This window comes from Colias philodice, chromosome 27 (genome assembly GCF_061535455.1).
Source record: "Colias philodice isolate Cphi_HAF_F1 chromosome 27, ilColPhil1 Martin Lab GWU primary, whole genome shotgun sequence".
Classification (NCBI taxonomy): domain Eukaryota; kingdom Metazoa; phylum Arthropoda; class Insecta; order Lepidoptera; family Pieridae; genus Colias; species Colias philodice.
This window is the reverse complement of record NC_143112.1, coordinates 5042007-5064775: the sequence shown is the minus strand read 5'-3', so window position 1 is coordinate 5064775 and position 22769 is coordinate 5042007. Positions and strand designations below refer to the sequence as shown.

Below are 22769 nucleotides of genomic sequence, written 5' to 3'. Positions count from 1 at the left end.
AATCCTATCTACCATCTCGCTTTGACACATCGAAAATTGGTCGTGTTAGAGCAGGACAACATTACAGTGTTGCGACAGAGCGGAACGTATTGTATAAAAACTTTCATGATACTTCAGAATTATCGGTGAAAGTGTTAATCGTCTAGATATCGATTTTTATTACGAACATAACCATGATGTCTTATAGTATTATTATTTCCAGAATGAGAAAGTGATACTAGACGATCTATATAGCGCTGTCATATTTCCATACTGGAAATAATACTGCTTTAAGACATCATGCTACGGGGGCAGGTCACAGATGTTCAGGCCGTTTGATCGTCGATAACCAACTTTATAACTTTGCCGGGTCATTGTCACTTCTGAGTATTCAATAAAATTGTTAGGATCAGCTGTGAGTTACTTCGCAAAACTTTCTTATTGGATTGCCTTATTCTGTTACAGCTACTTTTTATAGTAGCTCATATAATAACAGACCCTAAAGCTTGATAAAATTCAATATAAAATTCTGGACCAAGTTAAATATAGCTAGTACCATAGTGCTAAATAGTGATGAAGTGATTCCAGATCCACCTTTCAAAGATCTTACTTTCTTATATATCAAGAGAATTAAAACACCTGCTCCACACAATATAACACAAAGCAAAAACAACATAGCGTATATCACTCCACATCCTTATCAGATAAGCACTTCGATAAGAGAGCAATAAACACCCGCAAAGCGGCTACGGATCCGTTTTCATGGACATTAACTGTTCTAATCCTGGCGTTTGTTAAAATGTATTCAATTTAAATGATGAAGAGGTATGTGCCTTGCACAATACAGGATGGTATAAGGCACTGTAATAAAGCTCTACCATATGTAATCAAATTATTTCATAATTACTCACAATATTGGAATTTAGAACTTAGAAATACAACATAGGCAATGATTGTCTATTCAAGTAAAGCAGTTTTCAGAGACTAATCTCCGCGAAAAAACTATAAATAATTCGTGAAATATTGAACTTATTCCAATATTCCAAATCAAACTCCAATCACTCAACTTTTTCTAAGCCAATTATTAATTTGCTCAAAATACCCCACCGACAATCAAAATCCCAACTCGGCAAGTTCGGCAAGTTCAAACAAATCAAAGTCCAACATACCTCCCAAGCCTCAATCCATACCAATGACCTGGACCATTCAAACTGACCAACAACGCACACCGCTATGCCATGCCATTCATTCAGTGGCAATACAATTGCATTCTACAAGTTTCCGACAGCACCACAATAAAGCATACTAAACGTGCATATAATTATTGTGGACTTGATTTGAATTCGAGTCTCGTTCGCAAATACGTGTCGACATGGCGGCCCAAGACGACTAGACTATTACATTTCGTGTGCAAATTGACACAAATAAATTGTACATAGTTTCAAAGTTTATGGCTTTAGAAGCATAATGTACGTCCTATGGTGAACAGAAGTTATGAATATTACTATTTTAACTTCGTTTAATGTATTTTTTTATAACACACAATCATAATCTCTTTACCATTTCCATGTACGCCATAATTTCAAAAACCTTTCAACACAAAATTTTAAAAATTAAATTCTAGTACCCCAAACATTAGGTATACATCTGCCTCCACATCATTAAAACCAGTTTTAACAGTTACAGAATGTGCGCAAAGAATCACATCGTCACGAGGCGAACATGACTCAAGAGTCGAGCGTCACTAAACAGATTTTCCGAGACCAATTAAGTGAATGGACGAAAAAATATCAAGTGCAAGAGTCGAGGTCGACGATTAAATCACGTTTGTATCACACATGTTCAATATTTATCACTAGCATGTGTAAACCAGAGGAACTAGATTCTATAGACAATCCATTATTGATAGAAATGCCTGATTGATTGTAGTAATAAAACTTTATAGACGCATACTAGATTTTTTAATGACGGAAAATCTTTAAATTCCAAACGAATCAAGCCAATAGTCATTGATTTACATTTTTTCCGTAGAATATTCTAATTAATAACCTTTCCGTGTCTTCCTAGAAGTCTAAAATTTCCTGTGCATTCCTTCGATCGAAGAGATCCCATGAAAAGCCTGAAAGAATTATACTTTGCAAAAAAGCTGAACGTTGCCACAATAAATCGGATAAATAGTATAATATCGTGCAGCTTATCGGTGTTAAGGTCAACTTGACCTCAGAGCGAGGACTTATTCGAGACCATATTTTAATCTCTCTACTTTTAAGTACAATACTGGGCGAACATCTGCAAGCATAATAAAATCGAGAATAGTATTGGCTGTAGCATTAACAAAACATCGTTTAAATTTTATCGTCGGCAAATGCTTAAAAACTCATTTAATTTTATCACTTGTGCCGTAAATGTCTAAACAATATTCCGCAACTTAACCGGAGTGCTTCAAGGGTACGAATTTGGACTCGTTTTTTAAAGTTGTTACAGATATGAAACTTAAAATCAATTCACGTTAATTTCCAAAGAGTGACATCACCATGAAACACGGACCTTATCACACTATCACTATCAGGTGTTATCGCTTCAAAGACTGATAAATCCTTTAACGGCACGATAAGAAAACAAGTGGTTACTTTTTTAGACGTGATTATCAGGTCCGCGCCATTGTAAACTTTAACGCTTTCATTTAAAGAATAAGTGATGTTTGCTTGGTAAATAGGACAAATTTATATACATGTGCATACGTAGATAATGCAGATATGTGAACAGGTGAAATGAGAATGATTCAAATAACTCGCACAATGCTAACATTCATTTTCTAGAGCACTTTCTTGTAAATTTTAAGCAAGTTTGCATTCGACACGCTAAAATTCAGGCTAAGCCTTTGCTATAGTGCAAACAAATAGAAAAGTGTCTGACAGCACATCAAGCACGTACAGAACGATTGTCTACATAAAGGGGTAGTATAACAGCCAGTTTCCCCGACAGACAGCGAGTCGAGACGCGGTCCGAGTCGGGTATCTGGGTCAGATCGTATTCAGCGAGCGCAAGTTGAGGGAATTTTCACTTTAACCATACAACTGTGAAGGCTCTTCCCGAGGGGCAGGGTGGATAGTGACCTCGATCCGCTTGGATTTATCTTGTTTATACTAAATGCTGAATCTGACAGTTTTACTTTTTACTTTATGTAGTATTGTTAATAACATTAGTAATAGGTATACCATTTGTTACCAATTTATTTTGTTACCAAAGTCATGTGTCCTATTGAGCTAGCCTTTGTTTCCAACTTCTAAGTTCAATGCTATCCATTGCAAAGGTAAGCAATCCACACTCCCAAAGTTAAAATTACCTTTACCGATCTACCTCAAACCTCAATATTACCTAAGGTAGGTAACATTACAAGGTAGGTACAAATTGCACATTTAAATCCAACAGCCAAACAGGCATTGTGCTCGTTACTGTAACTCCGGATATCAAGGTCCAATTGCTGCCGTTTCACTCGGCCGAAACAAAACCTTCCAACGAGCACCGAATCGAAATCTTTCAAGCATGAATTATATAGAAAAAAACTCGATAGCCGCAATACTTCGACAAGATGATCGAACATGACTCATTCGCTATTGATCAAGTTGAATTCGCGAGTCAATATAACTGTTCTTGATAGGTACCAACATTGCTTTTGCGACACATGTACCTATTTCTCATCAAATGAAGAGTTTAAAAACATACTGAATACTTTGAACAAGTAACGTTACTAAAACCTGAAACAAAGACTGATAGCCAATCGTATAGACACATGCCCAGATGTAGTGTCTCTGGATACCAGAGCAAAACCAGAAACTGTCACCAATAATACCCTTCAATTACATACGATCAAGGTAAGTGACCTTTTCACGGTATTAAATCTTAGTCAAGCTATTACACAGTCACTGTAGATCTAAGTTATTAACCGAATCGCTGGAGCGAGACGCAACGGTATCGACACAATGAACATACACAGAAAACTATATATTTATCACTGGAACAACTGAAATCCTTTGCACTTTGCAACTGCGGTCACATTCACTATGAAACAAAACACTTTTGAGATGGAATAAAAATTCTCGTTAACGAGAGACGTGCGCTCCGCGTCACGTCCGTGGGGAGACTGAAGGTAGTTGCGCCCGCGCCGCCGCGCCTACCCGGTTATCAGCCTTCGGGGGAAAGGGGTGAGGGGCGCGAAAGAAAAGTCCACATATGACGTGAAGATAAGCCGAAATTGTAGGTCTCTAGGAAGAGCGATATATTAACAGTTAAGTTGGTTTCGATAGTCATTATCGTGTAAGCGATGTTAATAAATATTTTAACGACGTACTAAATTGGAAGAAATTACTTTACATTAATGTAATTTTACATTTATTTCTCGTATATTAATAGAGAAGTTACCTTACCTTACTTTATTAAAATAAGACAGGTAACATATCGCCTTTAAACAAGAAAATGTTATCATAACATTGCGCATTTCTTCTTACCATAGGTACTTCGTTCTATTCATTTAACCATTAAATTATAACATGAAAACATTTCGTGTTCTCATGCAGTTTTAGGAAGGGAAATGGTATCTGATGGGTCCCATTGCATTGTTTATACATATATACACTGTATGAGAACATTCGCACGTTACGCCTGACGAGTGTTGGAATTAAATTAATGTATCTACGTTCGTACGAGTGAAAAGGTAAAAAAGATTGTTTTGACGGTTTGACTGATACATCGTTGAACCCTGCTTCATGTGAAGATAAAATACAATATAAAGTTAACTTCCTTTTTGTCCTGAAATATTTGTCCAGAAAACATTTTTTGTTAACCAAGAATGAAAGCATTTCTTCAGTTTACACAATTAGAATATGTGCATCGTATGAAGTCAGTTACCACAAAGATCTATCATCTAATTCCTCCAAGCATCATACCTCGATATACCTACCATTACCTAATTTCACATTTTACTTATCTAATAAATAATAAGCGTCTTCTCTTGCTCACATTTCATCAGAAATAAATCACCGGCTAGCCTACAATGTACCAATATATCTCGTTTACCCAATACAAAAAACAATCTAGCTAAAAACTAGATACTATATATTCACATCAATCTATACATTTTAGATCCGTTTACACCACTAAGAGCATCGCCATTGACTCATGTTTTATTATAATTTACAATGGAGCCGGTTTTTGCGTCGATAGATTGTGCATTTTAATTATCAGCTACTACCTGGAACATTGTACCTATACGTAGTGTTTTTATAAATTAGCTATAATAACTGGCGGTGTCGTTTTATTTTGTGTAATCTTATGTTTACAACACATCTTCAAAAGACTCTTACACTATCAGCATCTATAAAATTAAATCCGCATTTATAAAATGAAAATAAACTTCATTTATTTTTACACATTAACATTTACTCAAATTACACCAGAAATAAAATCATAATGTATTGCTACGTCACATATCGGATGCAAAAAATATTGTAAAAAGTTATGCACAAATACACAGACAAACATCATCAAAATCGGTCCAACTCTTTAGTATGTTTTCAACGTAAAAAAATTGTTTGTAAACGTATTTATATCATAAAATATGTTTTATAAATAGTATCAAAACACTACTACAATAAAAAACAAGAGATTAAAAATACATCAATATTATTCATAAACTGTTAAGAAAATAATAATAAGATAAAAACGATAGCAACCTCTGATTCAAACTTGCTATTATAGCTAAAACAAAAACAGGTCTCATTTCTTAGTGCACATCTAGGTTAGGTTGTTGAGCGTAGGATCACGTGACCATGAATAAAGCGTGTTCCCATTAAAATAGAACTCACGAGATTAATTGTATTTTTTTTAGATTTAGCTCATGACTTCACGTGGTATAAAAAATGTAGCCTATACACAATGAATAGGTAACTAATTATACGCTTATTCCGGTTAAAATATCAAATTCACATCAAAATACGATCAGCCGTTTTAAAAGAGAATTTTTTCCTAAAAAAATACAATAGATTATTATCCTAAGAAACTTACGCTCTCAGTAGTACGATGTAAGAATGTACTTACTTGAATGACTAATTTGATAATATTTTTTCTTATTCACAGAAATTCAATGCACCGTTACTTTACCTATAGACCGGGAGATACTGACACAAAATTTCGAGTCATTTGTAACAGGATGGCGGTTCTACAGGGTTCTTAGTACGCAATGACAAAAAGAAAAATGATGGTGTGAACGCTGGTACTGGCGGCTTAGTCGCGTGGGCGTTAGTCGAACTCGTCGGAAAATAGCGAAAGTCAAACGATTTGTAACAGTATGGCACTTATTTTTCCTGTAAGTTTGAGGATCAACGAATATAAATACAAAATTTCAAAGATCTAGGTGTTGGAAATCTTCACTTATATAAATTAATAATAAATTTATTTTTCAAGTATGACAGCACTTTTTCCCCCTACTAGAAGTATGGCAAATATAATAATGGTCACATTTTATCAAATACTCTCCAAAAAGCCAAATGCAATACTGGTACAAAAAGATAGGCGAAATAAAAAAATTTTGCAGATTTTCGGCGGTATGGCGACCATTTGGAATCGTCCGAAAAGTATGGCATGGCGATTTTCGTAAATGGCTGCACGACGATGGTTACCTGTGCAAAAGTTAGCTTGGTACAAATGGTTGAATAATTGTTTTTTTTAAATCAACACATTCGCGTCGGTATGGCGGGCTGTAAGTCATACCGGAAAAGTATGGCATGACACTACCGCCTACTTCTTTTTTATGGGCTATCGGTAAATTCTAAAATTTTTGTGTTACAAATCGTTTGACTTTCGCTATTTTTCCGACGAGTTCGACTAACGCCCACGCGACTAACCCACCGGTACCAGCGTTCACACCATGATTTTTCTTTTTGTCATTGCGTACTAAGACCCCTGTAGAACCGCCATCCTGTTACAAATGACTCGAAATTTTGTGTCAGTATCTCCCGGTCTACTATACATAGCTTGATAATGCATATTTCTCACAATCGAATAAAACTCAGTTGTCAATCTTCAACCCACTCGATGTCGATTGATAGTCAAGATTTTATTGCGAATCAACGTGACGCTTCAACAATAAATTTTATTTCAATGAAAATATATGTATCTAATTCATAACTGACTTCCACGTGTCTTTTTCATCGTTATTATTTTTCAACATTTTCATCATAATTGAACTAAATTATTTGAGAGAGGCCACACAGTGAACGTTCCAAGGCTGAAACAATTACTCCTAATTAACGATTATTATAGTTGTAATTAAATCGTTACAATTAATATAATTAAAGAATCAATTATTTTTATTCGTGTGAGTGAAATTACTTTATCCAACACACAATAAACATTTATCCTTCCACATTTTAAAAGTTTATTCAGTAGATATTTGAAAGGAAATAATAACATATCGTTTATTCCACCCATAACTAACGAAACTGCCTTTTGTTCTTTATTTCTTTATCTTTACAGTATAATCAATAAACCTAATATGATACACAATTACACTAAAAGCTCCTAACTGTAGGTACTAGAATCATAATTGCTAGAACACCCACATTAATACAATTGTAGAAATTGTTTTACAATCTTGCACGACATTCTCGTGTCGTATTCGCCAATGGAGCTGCACAGATGAGTCACCGAGCGACGCAGGCGCAGGTAATGTTATACCGAATCGCGGGCACCGGTCTCTGTTAACACGTGACTTTGTACAGTGTTCTTATAAGATTTAATTTAATATAGGAGAGATATTATAGTAGAGAAATAGAGATATTTTAATGAGTTGTTATATCTATTTGAAAAAAAATATCGTTTGACAAAAACACATGTTTCCCAGCTAAAGTTTTAGTTTAGGTATACAATTAATTTATTATGATGATGGTGATATGAGAAACTCAAATCTTTTCCGTCAATATCGATAAAATTTAACATTAAACATCGTAAATCCCAACTTGATAACCTTCTCTACATAAGTACCTTTTTTCCTTATATTGTTAAACTAAATTATGTAGATACATACTTGGAAAAATATAAGATTACCAAAAACATAATTTATGCTAATATACTTACTTACTAATTTACTTATCCCAAAAGTACGACCTATAGCATAGTATAATAACGAAAACCGTATACCTAAACAAGGCATACGAAAACAAAATGGCGCCAATATAAAACGAACGTATACCACAAAATTGGAAAATCCAAAAGTGCACGCCTCATAATTTTTTTTTAATAAATATTTATTAATTATTATTTTTGTTTATTTAATAACAATTAAACCACATCGAATCAGACCCTGAAAAATGAAAGGGTTCTATTCCTGAGCATACTCAAGCGTAAGAGAAAAAAAAAGACTCGATTAGTAAAGTATTTCGGTCGCTATCGTGTTAACAAGAAAAAGGATCCGCACATACAGACACACGGACGTCCAAGACAGAACTTTTTTAAACTGTTTTTTAACTAGTTTAAATAACAAAAATGACATCAAAAATATCATGAACGTTAAAAATAGTGTTTTTTCTTAATATGTGTGTGTATGTATTATCTTACAAGTGCAATGTATGATACATAAAGACATTTTAAGTTTGAAAAATCAGATGTTTTGCGCGAAGTGACAGTAGTACCCACCTCAACGCTTCGCTTATGAGGCGTGCAATAAGAAAACAAAACGTACAGATAACACTAATTGCTCTCGCAATCTGGACAATGCATTCGCTTTTATCAATCTGTTTGTTTGTTTTTGTTATGTTTACATTTGAAATCGTTCGCACAGTCAACTGATTATACCTACGTACAATATAATAAAAGTATATAATATAATATAATATAAAAGTATATAATATATAATATAAGACTTGGAATGAACTAAAAAATTGATCAGATACAAAAAATACAATAGACATCATTAGGTTCACGATAACTCGATGAATATTACAAAAACTATTTGTAATTGGATCCATAATTACATAGATGATACTTGGAGTAATCCAGAGCTCAATTTCACTTAACTATGTTTAGGATGTGAAGACAGCATGTAGACCATTATACATATATACTATAGTAATGTAAAATAGTACAGAGAAGCAGACATAGAAACAGGCATTATAATAATACACACGAATCAATCAAATAATACTCTAAAAAATACGACAAGTGCCCCATAAAGTCGTAAAAAACTGCAATTTAAGTCACGTTGTACAATTTAATATGACGATCTAAAGATAGCCATAAAATTAAACTATTATCTCATCCATACCCACAGCAAAAAGTACTTTATTCTGTAATTGATAAAGCCTATAATCGATATGTATAACGTACAATACATAATGAGTGTCATTGAACCCATACCTGGATGTGGGTGATTCGTATATGGAAGTCGGCAAAAACTAGATCCCGAAACACGTTTAAGAGTTGCCAAATATATTATACCTTATTGCCTTAAGGCACTTGGCACTACAATACGAGAACATACATATAAAGGATTTTTTTTACTAACACAAAAGCGTCATATATCCGTGTGTGTTATTAAACGAATTAAAAGTAATGATTTTAAAAAACCTTTTAGATGTAGGAGTGGCCATTTGAAAAAGGTCATCGTGAATAAATCGTGTTTCATTTCGTCCGTTATTAGACCATTATGTTTATTTAATTGTTAATAATTTTCTGTACGAATTAGAAATCAAACTTATTTAAACAACTTTTACCTTCACTACATAGTATAAAACAAAGTCGCTTTCTCTGTCATAACATCGCCGGAAATTAATTTATTTTTATTAAAAAATACCATCACAAGATTAAACACACGTTTTATTCTAGTGTTATCGTTCTAACAAGATAATTCTTCACAAAATGTCAATATACCTGAATTATCTTGTCAAGTGCACGAGGGAAGTTATATCGGAAGAGCCTTCCCGGGGAAAAATATACTTTTCCATGACAACTTGAAAAAATTAAAGAGCTGATAATATTATGATGTATATTTTAGAGATAACTGCTATCTATAAACTATCTAAAAGGCCTCTTTGGAAGTGTAGTAGCATGGCAGCTAATAAAAAAAAACATAAAATATATATTTTCAATACCGTTCCCTATACATACAGCGCCATCTAGTTTTGAAGTTAAACAACTAAGAGTTGAACCACGTTGAACGCAGATTAATTGTATTTTGTAGTGTTGAAGTATTTATTTAACATTATGTAATATGTAAATAATAAATACACAAGATAACAAATCATGTTTGTTATTATATTTATATCATAACACAACATTTTATAACAAATCATGTTACGTACAAAAAAAACGTTAAAAATTAACGTACGCTTGTGCGTACTGAAAAATTATTTCGTCTAAATTCTAGATAATCACAAAAATATGTTAATAGTTAAACACAAATATCGAATGTGTATTTATTAGAAGTAGTTAAATATTGTACGTACATTGGAAGATACAGCCAGTGACACCTAGCGGGCAGTAACTCAACTAAAATCAGATACAGTATTAATATTTTTATTTGAATCTGTAGTTCATTACAAGAAAGAAGATATTTTTTTTTATCAAATGGCAAGTTTTACATAATTTTTCAAATTAAAATAAAAAAGGTAGGTATTATTAGAATCATTTTATATTTTACTTAACAAACTACCCATTCTACGTGTACATGTATTATAACACAAACAAATTTAACTAGAAAACCGAAATATCATACATGGCTATCCTCTAAAATTTAGAGTCTAAAGTCTAAGCTCATTTGCTTATATGTATTTGTTTCGCTATTGCCCGCTAGATGGCGACACCTGTATTACCATTTGTTATTACCACCTGTATTTAATAAGTTCCATTAATTCGACGTTTACTTTATTTGAAGGTCAATAAATAAAAAGGAAGAATGTGTGTTATTATTTATATTTTGAATTTATTCGTAACATAAAATAAAATTATTGTTAAACGACATAATATTATATATAATAAGGGTAATCTTATATATAAAATTCTCGTGTCACAATGTTAGTCTGCATACTCCTCCGAAACGGGTGGACCGATTCTCATGAAATTTTCTGTGCATATCGGGTAAGTCTGAGAATCGGCCAACATCTATTTTTCATATGTACCACGGGCGAAGCCGGGGCGGACCGCTAGTATTAATATATTATTGTGAAATTGCTAATCTTATCTCTCGTATAACAGACGATATTCAAATACTACAATAAATAAAATTTGCCATAAGAGGAAATCTTTTATCACGACCCGCCTTTAAAAATTTGTTTTCATTCATCTTATATTTAGGACGCGCGTAAAACTTGAATCGAGTAATATATGTATTTCTATAATATTGTTTTCTTAACAATAGACATTGAATTGATTATATAATGATATAAACGCCAGCAAAGAATCGGAAGATAGTAAAAAAAAAAACATAATTTATCATGGTAACTTTTCCGGTATCTTTTGGTTTCAATCTTCATCTCAATACGATAAGATATTATAAAACATCTGATATGAAAATGGATTTTTAACAGTTAAGATAAACGTCAAAAACAGATGAAAACATGATGAAAACACAACAGTCGAGAATTGTTGACTGAATTCTATTGAATTTAACTCGTGATGATTTTTCCAATATTGTTACATAGATTTTACTGTAGGTATGGTGTAGGTAATATACATAATAATACATAATATACATAATACAGTCAAATCGAAAATATTTTCTATAAAAGTATAAGTAATTTTAAAGTTTGGGCACGTTGTAAATATTCATTTCAAAATGTGTAAACTCTATGATGATACGATACAGTTAAGTTATTAAACCCAATTATATTTCAAGAATTATTTTGTTTCAAATATAAATCAAAGCAAAAACCTCAAACGTTTGTAAACAGACTATATAGGAGTAGGTACCTCCATTTTCTAATTAACACATTCAAAAAAGGCACAAATTAAAACGCCGAGTGTTACATAAAACGATACCAAACACAATCTATAATTGAAAACCAATAAAAACATTACCCACACTATCGTCTTTAATATATAATTCAATACACACCTCAACACCCACACATACACACACACCAAGTCGGTCGACTAAATATAAACCGAACTAAAATGGATCAAGTCGAGTATATTTATATTTTCGCTTCGATTATGCAACTGTGATTTATTTCGATGATCGCGTAGCATAATTACTTTTGTGAATGCGGAAAATACGTAAAAAAATGATAACAACTCTTTAGTATATATATAGAAATACCGTACTATTATGAGATAACTTATTTACCATCTCAGCATGAAAAAAATACAGTCAATATAAGATCAGGAAAATGATTAAAACGTGAATCATTTTGTCTTGTTCATTAATAATTAGGAATAAGAACACAATCCTACCTCCTAATAAAAGTTTATGAGGATTGATATTTATTGTAACACTCTCAAGAAAAACTACTGGACTCACAGTAAGTCACTACATAGTACATAGTATAAAACAAAGTCGCTTTCTCTGTCCCTATGTATGCTTAAATTTTTAAAACTACGCAACGGATTTTGATGCGGTTTTTTTTATAATAGATAGAGTGATTCAAGCGGAAGGTTTTAGTATATAATTTACTATGTTTTAGACAAAGCGGGCGAAGCCGCGGGCGGAAAGCTAGTAATATATAAATTGTAGATCAGAAAACACATGAGCTATAGCCATACTTCATATTCCCCGCGGGTACGTCTGCCGTCTGCGGGTGAAACCGCGCGGCCCACTTACATACCCAGATAATGCTCTAAAGTCTAAACTCTAAACCACACACAAAGTTAAGAGTTTCAACAAACAAACATCCCAGTTCCTTGCACCGATACGTTTCGGCACGTGTCGTGTTATATTTAGACGTTTCCTGTTACCTATTCTGGATGTTAGCATTAATTAGGGCATAGTGGTGCATGGCCGATTGAAATGTGGCTTCCAACTTTCGATTACGTTATTTTTATGTAACAAATGTTTGCACCTAATCTTCGTTTTCGTGCTCATTATTCTCACATGTAAAATAGTTTGTTTCGATTAACAACGAATTATAAATAATTATTTTAGTAAAAGCATTTAAGTATTTAAGTACTTGCTCTTCTTTACACGAGTATAATCAAAACATTTCGAAATAAACTTTTTATAATGATCACGGGCAGACCGTCGTGATAAATTATAATATCTATTAGCAATTAGCTTCCTTTTAACATTTATTTTTCTAAGAAAAAACTCGCTGCTAGCATTTCTCCGTAGGTACCAACTCAACAAGTCGTACTCAAACTCAACAAAGGCATTCCGTGAATCCCCCCTCCTCCTCGGCATCGTTTGTTAACCGCACCCTGTGATCTGAACGATCGAATCTATTGATCTTAACTTTTCTTTAATAATAGATTATAGCCATGTAACTCTTTTACTTCCGAACTCTTTAATAAACAATGATGTTGTTTATACTGCCACGCTTCACTGTAGCACATTGTAGTCGACAAATAGGGAATAGTAGGTAAAAATTATCTTTTAATGTGAGTTTTATATCGTATCAAAATTTCATGAAGAAACAACTTTTATAAATCTTTCTTAAACTTTCTAGTAGGTAAGATGTGTAAAAAAAAAGTGAAGTCCCGTGTCCCCGTAGTGGGGTAAGGGGTAGATGCATTATTCATACATCTGTTTCACTGATCGATTTTCTTTAGGGACAAGTAGGTGATCAGCCTTCTGTGTCCTGCCAGACCGAGACATTTTTTTTTCTTCGTCTCCACCGGGAATCGAATCCAGGACCCCTCGGTTCTACGCTCAAGCGCCAACCACTGTACCAAGGAGGCGGTCAGGTAAGATGTAGATAATAATAATTTCTCTACTAGACATTGAAATTACTACTACGATATTCAATCCCAATCAATAGGTAGAATGTACTAGCCACGCAATATTGTAGTCATCAATCTATACTTTGTACTACATACTTCCAAATAAATATAATTCGAATTTGATACGCATTTGAATCACTAAATTTATCACTCCTAAATTTCCAACAGTTCACCATATTAAAAACGTGTCCTATATGACAATTACTGTTCATTTTCTATAACCGTGCGCTCGCAGATTGAAAACTACTAGGTATATGACCTTGGTTCTGTCAAGTCCACGGTTCAGCTTATCAATGAACCATCTTAGTGTGGTCGTGATGCATCAAGCCGCACAGCTGTTACCGGTAGTGTCGCGTTAGATATATCCAGTCGACCAACACATACCTAGACGATAAGTTGAAGAGGATATTAGTGGAAATCAATGATAACCTAAATCTATAGTAGGTATATTTGAAATTTTGACCGCCTCCTTGGTACAGTGGTTGGCACTTGAGCGTTGAACCGAGGGGTCCTGGGTTCGAAGTGACGACGAAGAAAAAAAAATGTCTCTGTCTGGCAGGACACAGAAAGCTGATCACCTACTTGTCCCTAAAGAAAATCGATTAGTGAAACAGATGTATGAATAATGCATCTGCCCTTTACCCCACTACGGGGGTCGGGGACACGGGACTTCACTTTTTATAGTAGGTATAAGTATTTAAACAATTAATATAAGGTTATTTTAATTGTCACACTTCAGATCTAAATTGGAGGCTTCGTTTTTAAAGATAAATATGACAGTATAATCAAAAACCTCCAATTGATCACATATATTCAGTTTAAAATTCACAACAGAAGTTGTCAATGTATATATCGTATACCCTACTATTATATAAATAAACGAAATGCCATAAAACTTCCATATACCATTCAACTTTACACCACTCCACAAAAATCCTCAATAAAAAAAAAACCTGCCGCAAAAATTTCGTCAAACGAAATCAAATTGGCGCGCCAATATTTTTAACTCACAAAGTTAATAAATCACTTGAAATCAGTGCAATTAACAGAGAGGCTGTATTGAAAACGAAAATGTTGGCTGAATGCTTCCTCAATATAATCTGAATTAATAGGCGATTGCCGCCAGGGCTGCCGGATGGGAGAATAATTTAAATATCCCGTAGGCAGCTATGCTATTAATTTAAATATGGTGAGTTAAGTTGAAGGGTATTACCTACTTTGATTACTACAATCAACAATGTATGTATATGCGCTGATACATGTTTTAAAGATGAGCTGTTTTATATTATTTATTGTAAGCTGTGTTGGGTACTTATTTTATCATTTATTTCAGGCATATCTTCAGCGATGAATAGAACAAAAGTCAAGCGAATCTCGTTTAATTATATGTTAAGAGTTACAAAAAAAATATAGATAAGAAAACGTTTTAAAAAACCATTTCTCAGATGATACAATATAGATACTCGTAACTACTTTTGCTATTAACAGTAGTTCTACTTCATATTAATTTTACTTTCAAATATAATAAATTTCTCGAAAGTGACAACCCTAACCGCCAATCAATTATTCACACTATCACTTTTGACCAAAGCGAATTTCGCTTGCCTGCGTCCAACGTTCCGTGCGCTCGATTCGTACAAAAATTTTCGACGGCAATTTGTGAACAAACGGTCGAAATGTGCACCATTTTATATATTACACATTGAGGTTAATACGTTTTAGTTATGTCGTTTTTTGATGCCGTTTAAAATTGGCTGATATAAACATATTTTTACATGTGCAGGACGAGAGAACATATAGGTAAAGAAAGGAACAAAAATAAAGTATTCGCATATTATACCTACCAGCCAAGCATTTTAACGTTGAAATATACAGGGTGTCCCACTATTGGTATACTAAGCGCGAAGGGACTTGTAGTCTTGTATGCACTGATCATGTAAAAAATACAAAAACAACAAAATTACGTTAAAAATTTTTTGCCAAATTTTTCCTGAAAATCCATGTTTTCTTCTCTAGCTTGGCGCAGCCGACATATATCGCTTCGCTAATGTGAGCATTTTGTCTATGAAAACATAATCTTAAACAATAGCTCACGTGCCGGTGGCAAAGTTGGGCGGGTTGCTTGTTAGGGGTGTTCACATAGAGTTTTAAGAATTCATCTATTCGAAAAAAAAATGCGTCGGAATTTTATAAGTATTTTTTACGAACTCAGCGTATGCAAAACTATAACCTCCTTTGAACTTAGTATACCAACAGTGGGACACCCTGTATAATAGGTGTGTAAATATGAAGGTATGCGGAGTTTCTATAGACAGCTTCCAACACCCATCACAATGTCACCAGTCAAAACTTTTGCACCAAAAGTTTCGCTAAAAGCTTATGAAACAACGCAGAACCAACTTTGCTACAAGTAGCTAAGTACCTTAAAAATCGATCACACTAGTAGATATTTTTAATATATTGTTATTTTGTTGTAATGTAAGGCAGATTTAATACTACGTAAATACCAACTCACATAAACTGAACATAATATAAGTATATGTAGTCCCTTTATAATAAGAAGTATGTACATGTGATATATCACCATTCCTAGTTAGATAAGCTTCATATATGTGTGGGAATAGGAAAAAATATTAAGATGTATTTCATAATTAGCTTTATTTTTAGTCTGTGTTTTTCTATTATTTACTCTGTGGATATGTTATCTGTAGATTGATGGTTATCTATGACTTGATAAGTTGACTTTGTGGCTCGGTACTAAAAAGAAATGGAGGATTGTTAAAATGTATTTTTGTTAACCGGTGTCTGGGAAATAAACTGATTGGGCTAATTTGGCGTTTTTATTTACACCATCCCCACATATGTATCACTAAGAACTAAGAAGCCTATCGCTATAATACGAACAACACAAGACCTAATGATTTACTAAAAACTTCCAAATAGATTTACTAATTGACGATACAAATATTACCTACTAGACGAATAAAACAGCATTATCTTTTTGTTTATGAAATAAACACCAAGTCGACTAAATCAAACAAAATTACAAAAACTCCGCTTGATAAATTAACTACAGATTCATTTAAATATGTCTAATCTGCACTTAACGAAGCGCTAAAGACAGTAATTAATAATTATAAACAAAGTCAAATACATTACGTACAATATTTGAAGAAAGTTCACACTATTTACTAGCTTATATTTGTGTAAATATATCTTATAGAGATAACAACAATTTAACGATATACCATCTGCTCTTTAATATTATTTTTATTACATGGATATCACGTGTGTATAATATTACCGTTTATTTAGATATGGAGATAAAAATTTACGCGTAACCGAGTGACGATTGAGTACTTTGAGATGTGTATTGTGTATAGTTAAATCTTTCAAGTTGAACAGATAAAATGTTGTTTTTATTGATATCATATTTGATACCCAATTCTATCGCAATTTCTTGGTAGGATTGCTTGTAAACTTATTTCTGTATATTTTATTTAAATAAGGGCCGATTTTTCAATCCTTGGTTAAAATTTATATGTCCAATAAAGTATTACACGAATATATTAAAATGTCACCTGTAAACTGTCAAATACGGGCAAGTAGAATACATTTTTGAAATGGTAGTTTAATACGTTATTCGACGGTATATTCCCTGATTTATTAAAGTTTAGTAAAGTTATTCCTTTATTCAAAAGCGGTGACCAAGAAGACTGTAATAACTATAGGCCTATTTCTATTTTACCAACTTTGAGCAAAGTCTTCGAGAAATTGATTTTAAACCAATTATGTAGTCATTTTGTTTCAAATGGTTTACTGCACGCCAAACAGTTTGGTTTTACAAGGGGGCGCTCTACCACTGATGCTGGAATAGCTCTTTTGTCACATATATATAAAGCATGGGAAAATTCAAAGAATGCTTTGGGGATATTCTGCGACCTTTCTAAGGCTTTCGACTGTGTAGAACATTCCACTCTATTACGGAAACTAAATTTTTATGGTATCAAAGGTTTATCTCAGGACCTCATAGCTTCATATCTTCAGAACAGGGTACAGACCGTTGTTGTTAATGGAGAGAAATCTTGCGGTGCGCCGATTAACATTGGTGTTCCGCAGGGATCTATCTTAGGACCGTTTTTGTTCTTAGTGTATATTAATGACCTACCTTATTATTTGCAGGATATGTGTGAAATAGTACTGTTTGCAGATGATACCTCATTAATATTTAATGTGGATAGATATGACACAAATGTTGACGAAGTAAACTCTGCTCTTTTACGCATATCTAATTGGTTTAATGCTAATAATTTATTATTGAATGCAAAAAAAACAAATTGTGTAGAGTTTATCCTTCCAAATGTAAAAAAGGTCAAAAGGGATATCATTTTAAACGGGGAGGTATTATACCTTGTCGAGTCTACTGTTTTTCTTGGTTTGACACTAGATGAGAAGCTACAATGGGGGACCCATGTTGCCACCACCGCTGCTAAGCTCAGCTCAGCTGCATATGCAGTTCGAAGAATAAGGCATCTCACCGATGAAGATACGGCTAGATTGGTTTATTTTAGTTACTTTCATAGCATTATGTCCTATGGAATTCTACTATGGGGCAGGGCTGCAGATATAGAAACTATATTTATATTACAGAAAAGAGCCATACGCTCTATATATAATTTACGTGCTCGGGACTCACTAAGAGATCTCTTTAAGAATATTGGTATCCTCACTGTACCATCACAGTATATATTTAATAATGTTTTACATGTACACAAAAACGCGGACTTACACACAAAAGTAGGAGATAGACACTGTTATGGCACAAGGAATAGAAATAAAATTGAAATGCCATTTTATAGGTTAGCTAAAGTTAAAAATTCATTTATGGGCCAAGGTATACGTTTTTACAATAGAATTCCTCATAGTATTAAAGAGTTTAGTAGTGTTAAATTTAAAACTTATTTAAAAAATGTATTAGTTCAGAGAGCCTACTACAGCATTAAGGAATATATGGAAGATGAAAATCCATGGAGGGTTGTCGCGTAAGAATAACAGGACAGTTCTTTGGCATATTATGATAATATATAATATTATGTAGTTAGATGTAAGTAACATGTAATGTAAAATTATATTGTATATGGACATGACTTTAAAAGAGCAACTATGGAGTTTCTTGCCGGTTCTTCTCCATAGATACTGCTTTCCGAATCGGTGGTAAATTTAAAGAATGTAATGACGATTCAAAAGTGCTTCTGGAAGAAGTCTAATTGAATAAATAAATGTTTGAGTTTGAGTTTGAGTTTGACGAATAAGTTTTAACCAAGGATTGAAAAATCGGCCCTTAAATAACTATTCTACAAGTTATCGTCACTCGTATTAAAACTGAAACTTTTCTTGTTCCGACTTTTATACATATATACATAGATATATAAAAACGGAACCGGAACTTATTTGCATTATATAATCTAGTTTAAACTAGAACCATATAAAATCAATAATCACACCACCACTGCTATAAAATTTCCTATCCCAAACATTACAACCACTAGCACTTGTAAGGTTTATCCTTACAAGTTACAACAAAACCAGTATGGTACAATGAAAACACAAAAAAAGACCAAACAAGTTCGAACCGTATTCACCATAAATACACCATCAATACCGGTTCAAACGTAACGTATTAAGATCAAAATTAAAGTCGTGTCAGGGAGCCATTGAAATATTCAATTTACCTGATAAATAGTTCCAGCATTGACGATTCACTTTAAAGACAACGAAACACGAATGCAAATAAACTAAACGAAATGATATGTAATCTTTCTCGTATTTTATTTTTAGACGAGCTCTTCGAGTCTTTTGATAAAGATCAAATTGAATCCTACTTAGAGTTAGTATTTACCCGTATTGTTGCTCGAGTTGAAAATAGAAGAACAACTTCCATTATTTTGCACTCAAGTAGTGTTATTGTTTACAAACACGATCCAGTTTCATTTTATAACAGAGTCAGTTATAGGCCTTCATCAAAATGTCGACATTCATTAAATTAACTCTTGATATACGCCTTACTTTACAACCATTAACTGGTACATACCATAAAATGCAATACGATACATCCTTACAAGTTTCAACTCTATACCTCGTCACTGGATCGCTACTAAGAAATAATTACGCAAAGAAACACGCTTCGCTTGATAAACAAACATTCTGAATACAATCGCGTATCACGCGTACACACAGCCCTGCAGATAACGTACGTGTTTGTCTTTGAAATTACATGTAAATCCTTACCTTGTCTCTGTGCGAGTGTCTATGGTGTGTCACGGGCGGCGGGTGCTGAGTTTGCGGATTTTGGCCGGTCACAACAACTGGGAGACCATCGACAATTGTGACCATAACTCTTTTGTCAGCACTGCGTCTCCGCTCCGCCGAATTCCGCCTTCGTCGTTGCTCATCCGCTACCGGCTTCGAGAATACCGTGCGTCGATCGAAAGCACGCGGATCGACTTGATTCTCTGCCGCCCTGGTAGCGGGCGTGTGGCTCTTCGACCGCTTCAACAATCTCATCACGTGAGATTTGATCGCGTCCGGTTTGCTGACCGGCGGCGGTTCGGGTTTGTGCTTGTACGACTGGGAGTGCGCATGGTGACGCTGCACGGACACCGTGTGCCCCATGCCCTGCGGTATCACGTTGGATAAGCTTTTGACTGCGTACGCAGCGTCTACTTTGTTCCCGGCGACGCACGATACCTCGTACATCCCGAATTCTTCGAAATTCCTGCTCGCCTGGTACTTGTTTAGTTTGCTATTCACAGTTTATACACCCATTTTTATTTCCATTCACTTGTGTCACTGCAATCCTGGTTGTTACGAAAACGCTTATTCGAGTCGGACCGGTTGTGGAAAAAGAAATTAAAACATCGCTCGGATACGGCAAAAACAATAACGAATAGTCGCAAGATGGTTGTTATTTATTGTTATTTATCTAGATCGAGGTGCGCACGTCCATTCGGTGCGAGCGTCGTCGACACACTAACACATTCGCAGCGACATTAGAATAGAGAATCACAATGATGTATGAATGATAAGAGAGGATGCGTGTCGAGTCGTGGGCGATCCGACTTACCGCGAAAGGTCAATGTTTCGGTGAAGTCATCTTTATTGAAACGATAATGCCGCACTTACGGATTGACGTCTTAGCAATTAATCACTTGAGCATGGTTAAGCGTAATTTGCGTAATAGAGGAACGGAATGAGCAATGAGCGCGTTTGTTGTTTTCTACTGCATTTTCTATTACCTGTTCCTATACCTATTACTACGTCCATAGCCGACCGACACAGTACACAGCCTATAGTTATGTAAAAAATAACGTAGAGCTGCGCCTAAAGTTATTTTTTTACTCTTGATATTGTTAAAAAAACAATCCGTCCTCATTTTATCACAAACGCGGGGCGGGGTCGAAGGAATTTTAAACGAATACCTCTTTGGAGCGCGACCCGCGGTATTTCCTTTGTAAAACGCGATAACACGAATTTCCCTAGTCCCTACATAATAACGAGGGGACAAAAATGTTCTTAATATTGTTTTTGGCGAATTGTTCCAAAAATCCCTTTTATCTCGCCTCCATTGATACTTTGCGGAAATATCGCTTGGTATTCAATAAATTTAACGCTTACAGAAATACTAATATATTATATAGTTAGGAAGGTTCGTAGGTTGTTAATAGTAATAGAAAAGAAGTATTTATATTTTTATTATATTACATATGTCTATATCAGGTATCTACAATCTACATACCTATTAATTCATATATTTGCGTAGGAAAAATTTACTGAAACCTAATGATTTTAATTCATAGACATCAGTCTATTAGGTAATAATAATACATATATTATTAAAAGTATTTAGTTATAATAAATATATTCAAATGATACACATACAAATGTAAGTACATATTGCACACAATATCTGGAAACCTCAAAAAATTTCCATTCTAATTTTCCATGTATTCGCGTATGTATATTAATAGATTGTTTCCGGTATTAGTAATCTAATGGTTTAAGGATAAAGAATGTTTACGTTTTTTTTTTATAACTGCACTAGTCATCGTACTTACATAGAGGTTATAGCGGGCAAATATTTATCCGCTTTACGTCAAGATGTAGTCATAAGATAGGTACGAAAGAAAACATAAAACCTAAAAGTAAAACAATTTCTTAAGAGTTATTTTGTGATAAACATTAATTCATCAGGAGACCTTTGCGAAATCATCTAGATAAGCATTGCTTTCCTTATCAAATAATGGTAAAATAAAAAAAAATATGTTATGAGTTATGACGATTCAAAGGTGCTTCTAGAAGAAGTCTAACTGAATAAATAAATGTTTCAGTTCCAAAGCTTAGCCCTTAACATTACCCTTCATTGCATAGATTTATAACTAAATACCCGTATATTATATCTCTACATAAAAAAACAACAAAATCAATACTTATAAATAGCAGGAAATCAAAAAAATACAGGTCACATTGGACACAGAGATAATTCACAATTTAGTAGGTATATAAACGCGGCGCGTGCGCAACGCCACCCAAAACCTGTTCAAGCGAGTTACATAAACTACAGACACGATATTATACTACACAATATGTGTGTAAACGATTCAACGTCAATTACCTATCAATTAAAGTCAACTTAATTAATTGGACGATAGGTACTTATATTAAAACATTGATAAAAAAAATCTGAAGCAAATAGAATACCACAACTACAGCTGTATAAGATCCTTAATAATTGCATTTGATTAATAATTTAAATAATCAATTTCAAGTAAGTAAGTTTCAAACATGCTTCATTCCTTTAAACAGTT

The 22769-nt window shown here is 33.8% G+C and overlaps 1 protein-coding gene and 1 long non-coding RNA gene across 15 annotated transcripts in view; one reads left to right on the top strand and one right to left on the bottom strand.

Moving 5' to 3' along the window:
- LOC149476629 (uncharacterized) overlaps positions 1-22769 on the top strand; it is a 444465-nt gene that overhangs the window by 328943 nt on the left and 92753 nt on the right. The gene's annotated exons all lie outside the window — the stretch shown is intronic.
- Positions 1-22769, bottom strand: part of LOC149476631 (MAP/microtubule affinity-regulating kinase 3-like) — a 148249-nt gene that overhangs the window by 84072 nt on the left and 41408 nt on the right. For 2 of the 14 annotated variants that reach the window (XM_089711883.1, XM_089711884.1), the window contains exon 2: positions 20194-20762. In XM_089711883.1, the coding sequence (XP_089568009.1) occupies positions 20194-20661 (468 nt within the window). In that variant the 5' untranslated portion in view covers positions 20662-20762. Of the gene's footprint in view, positions 1-3799; positions 4323-20193; positions 21273-22769 lie in introns of those variants that run through there. The other 12 variants (XM_089711878.1, XM_089711880.1, XM_089711882.1 and 9 more) reach the window with 11 other exon arrangements.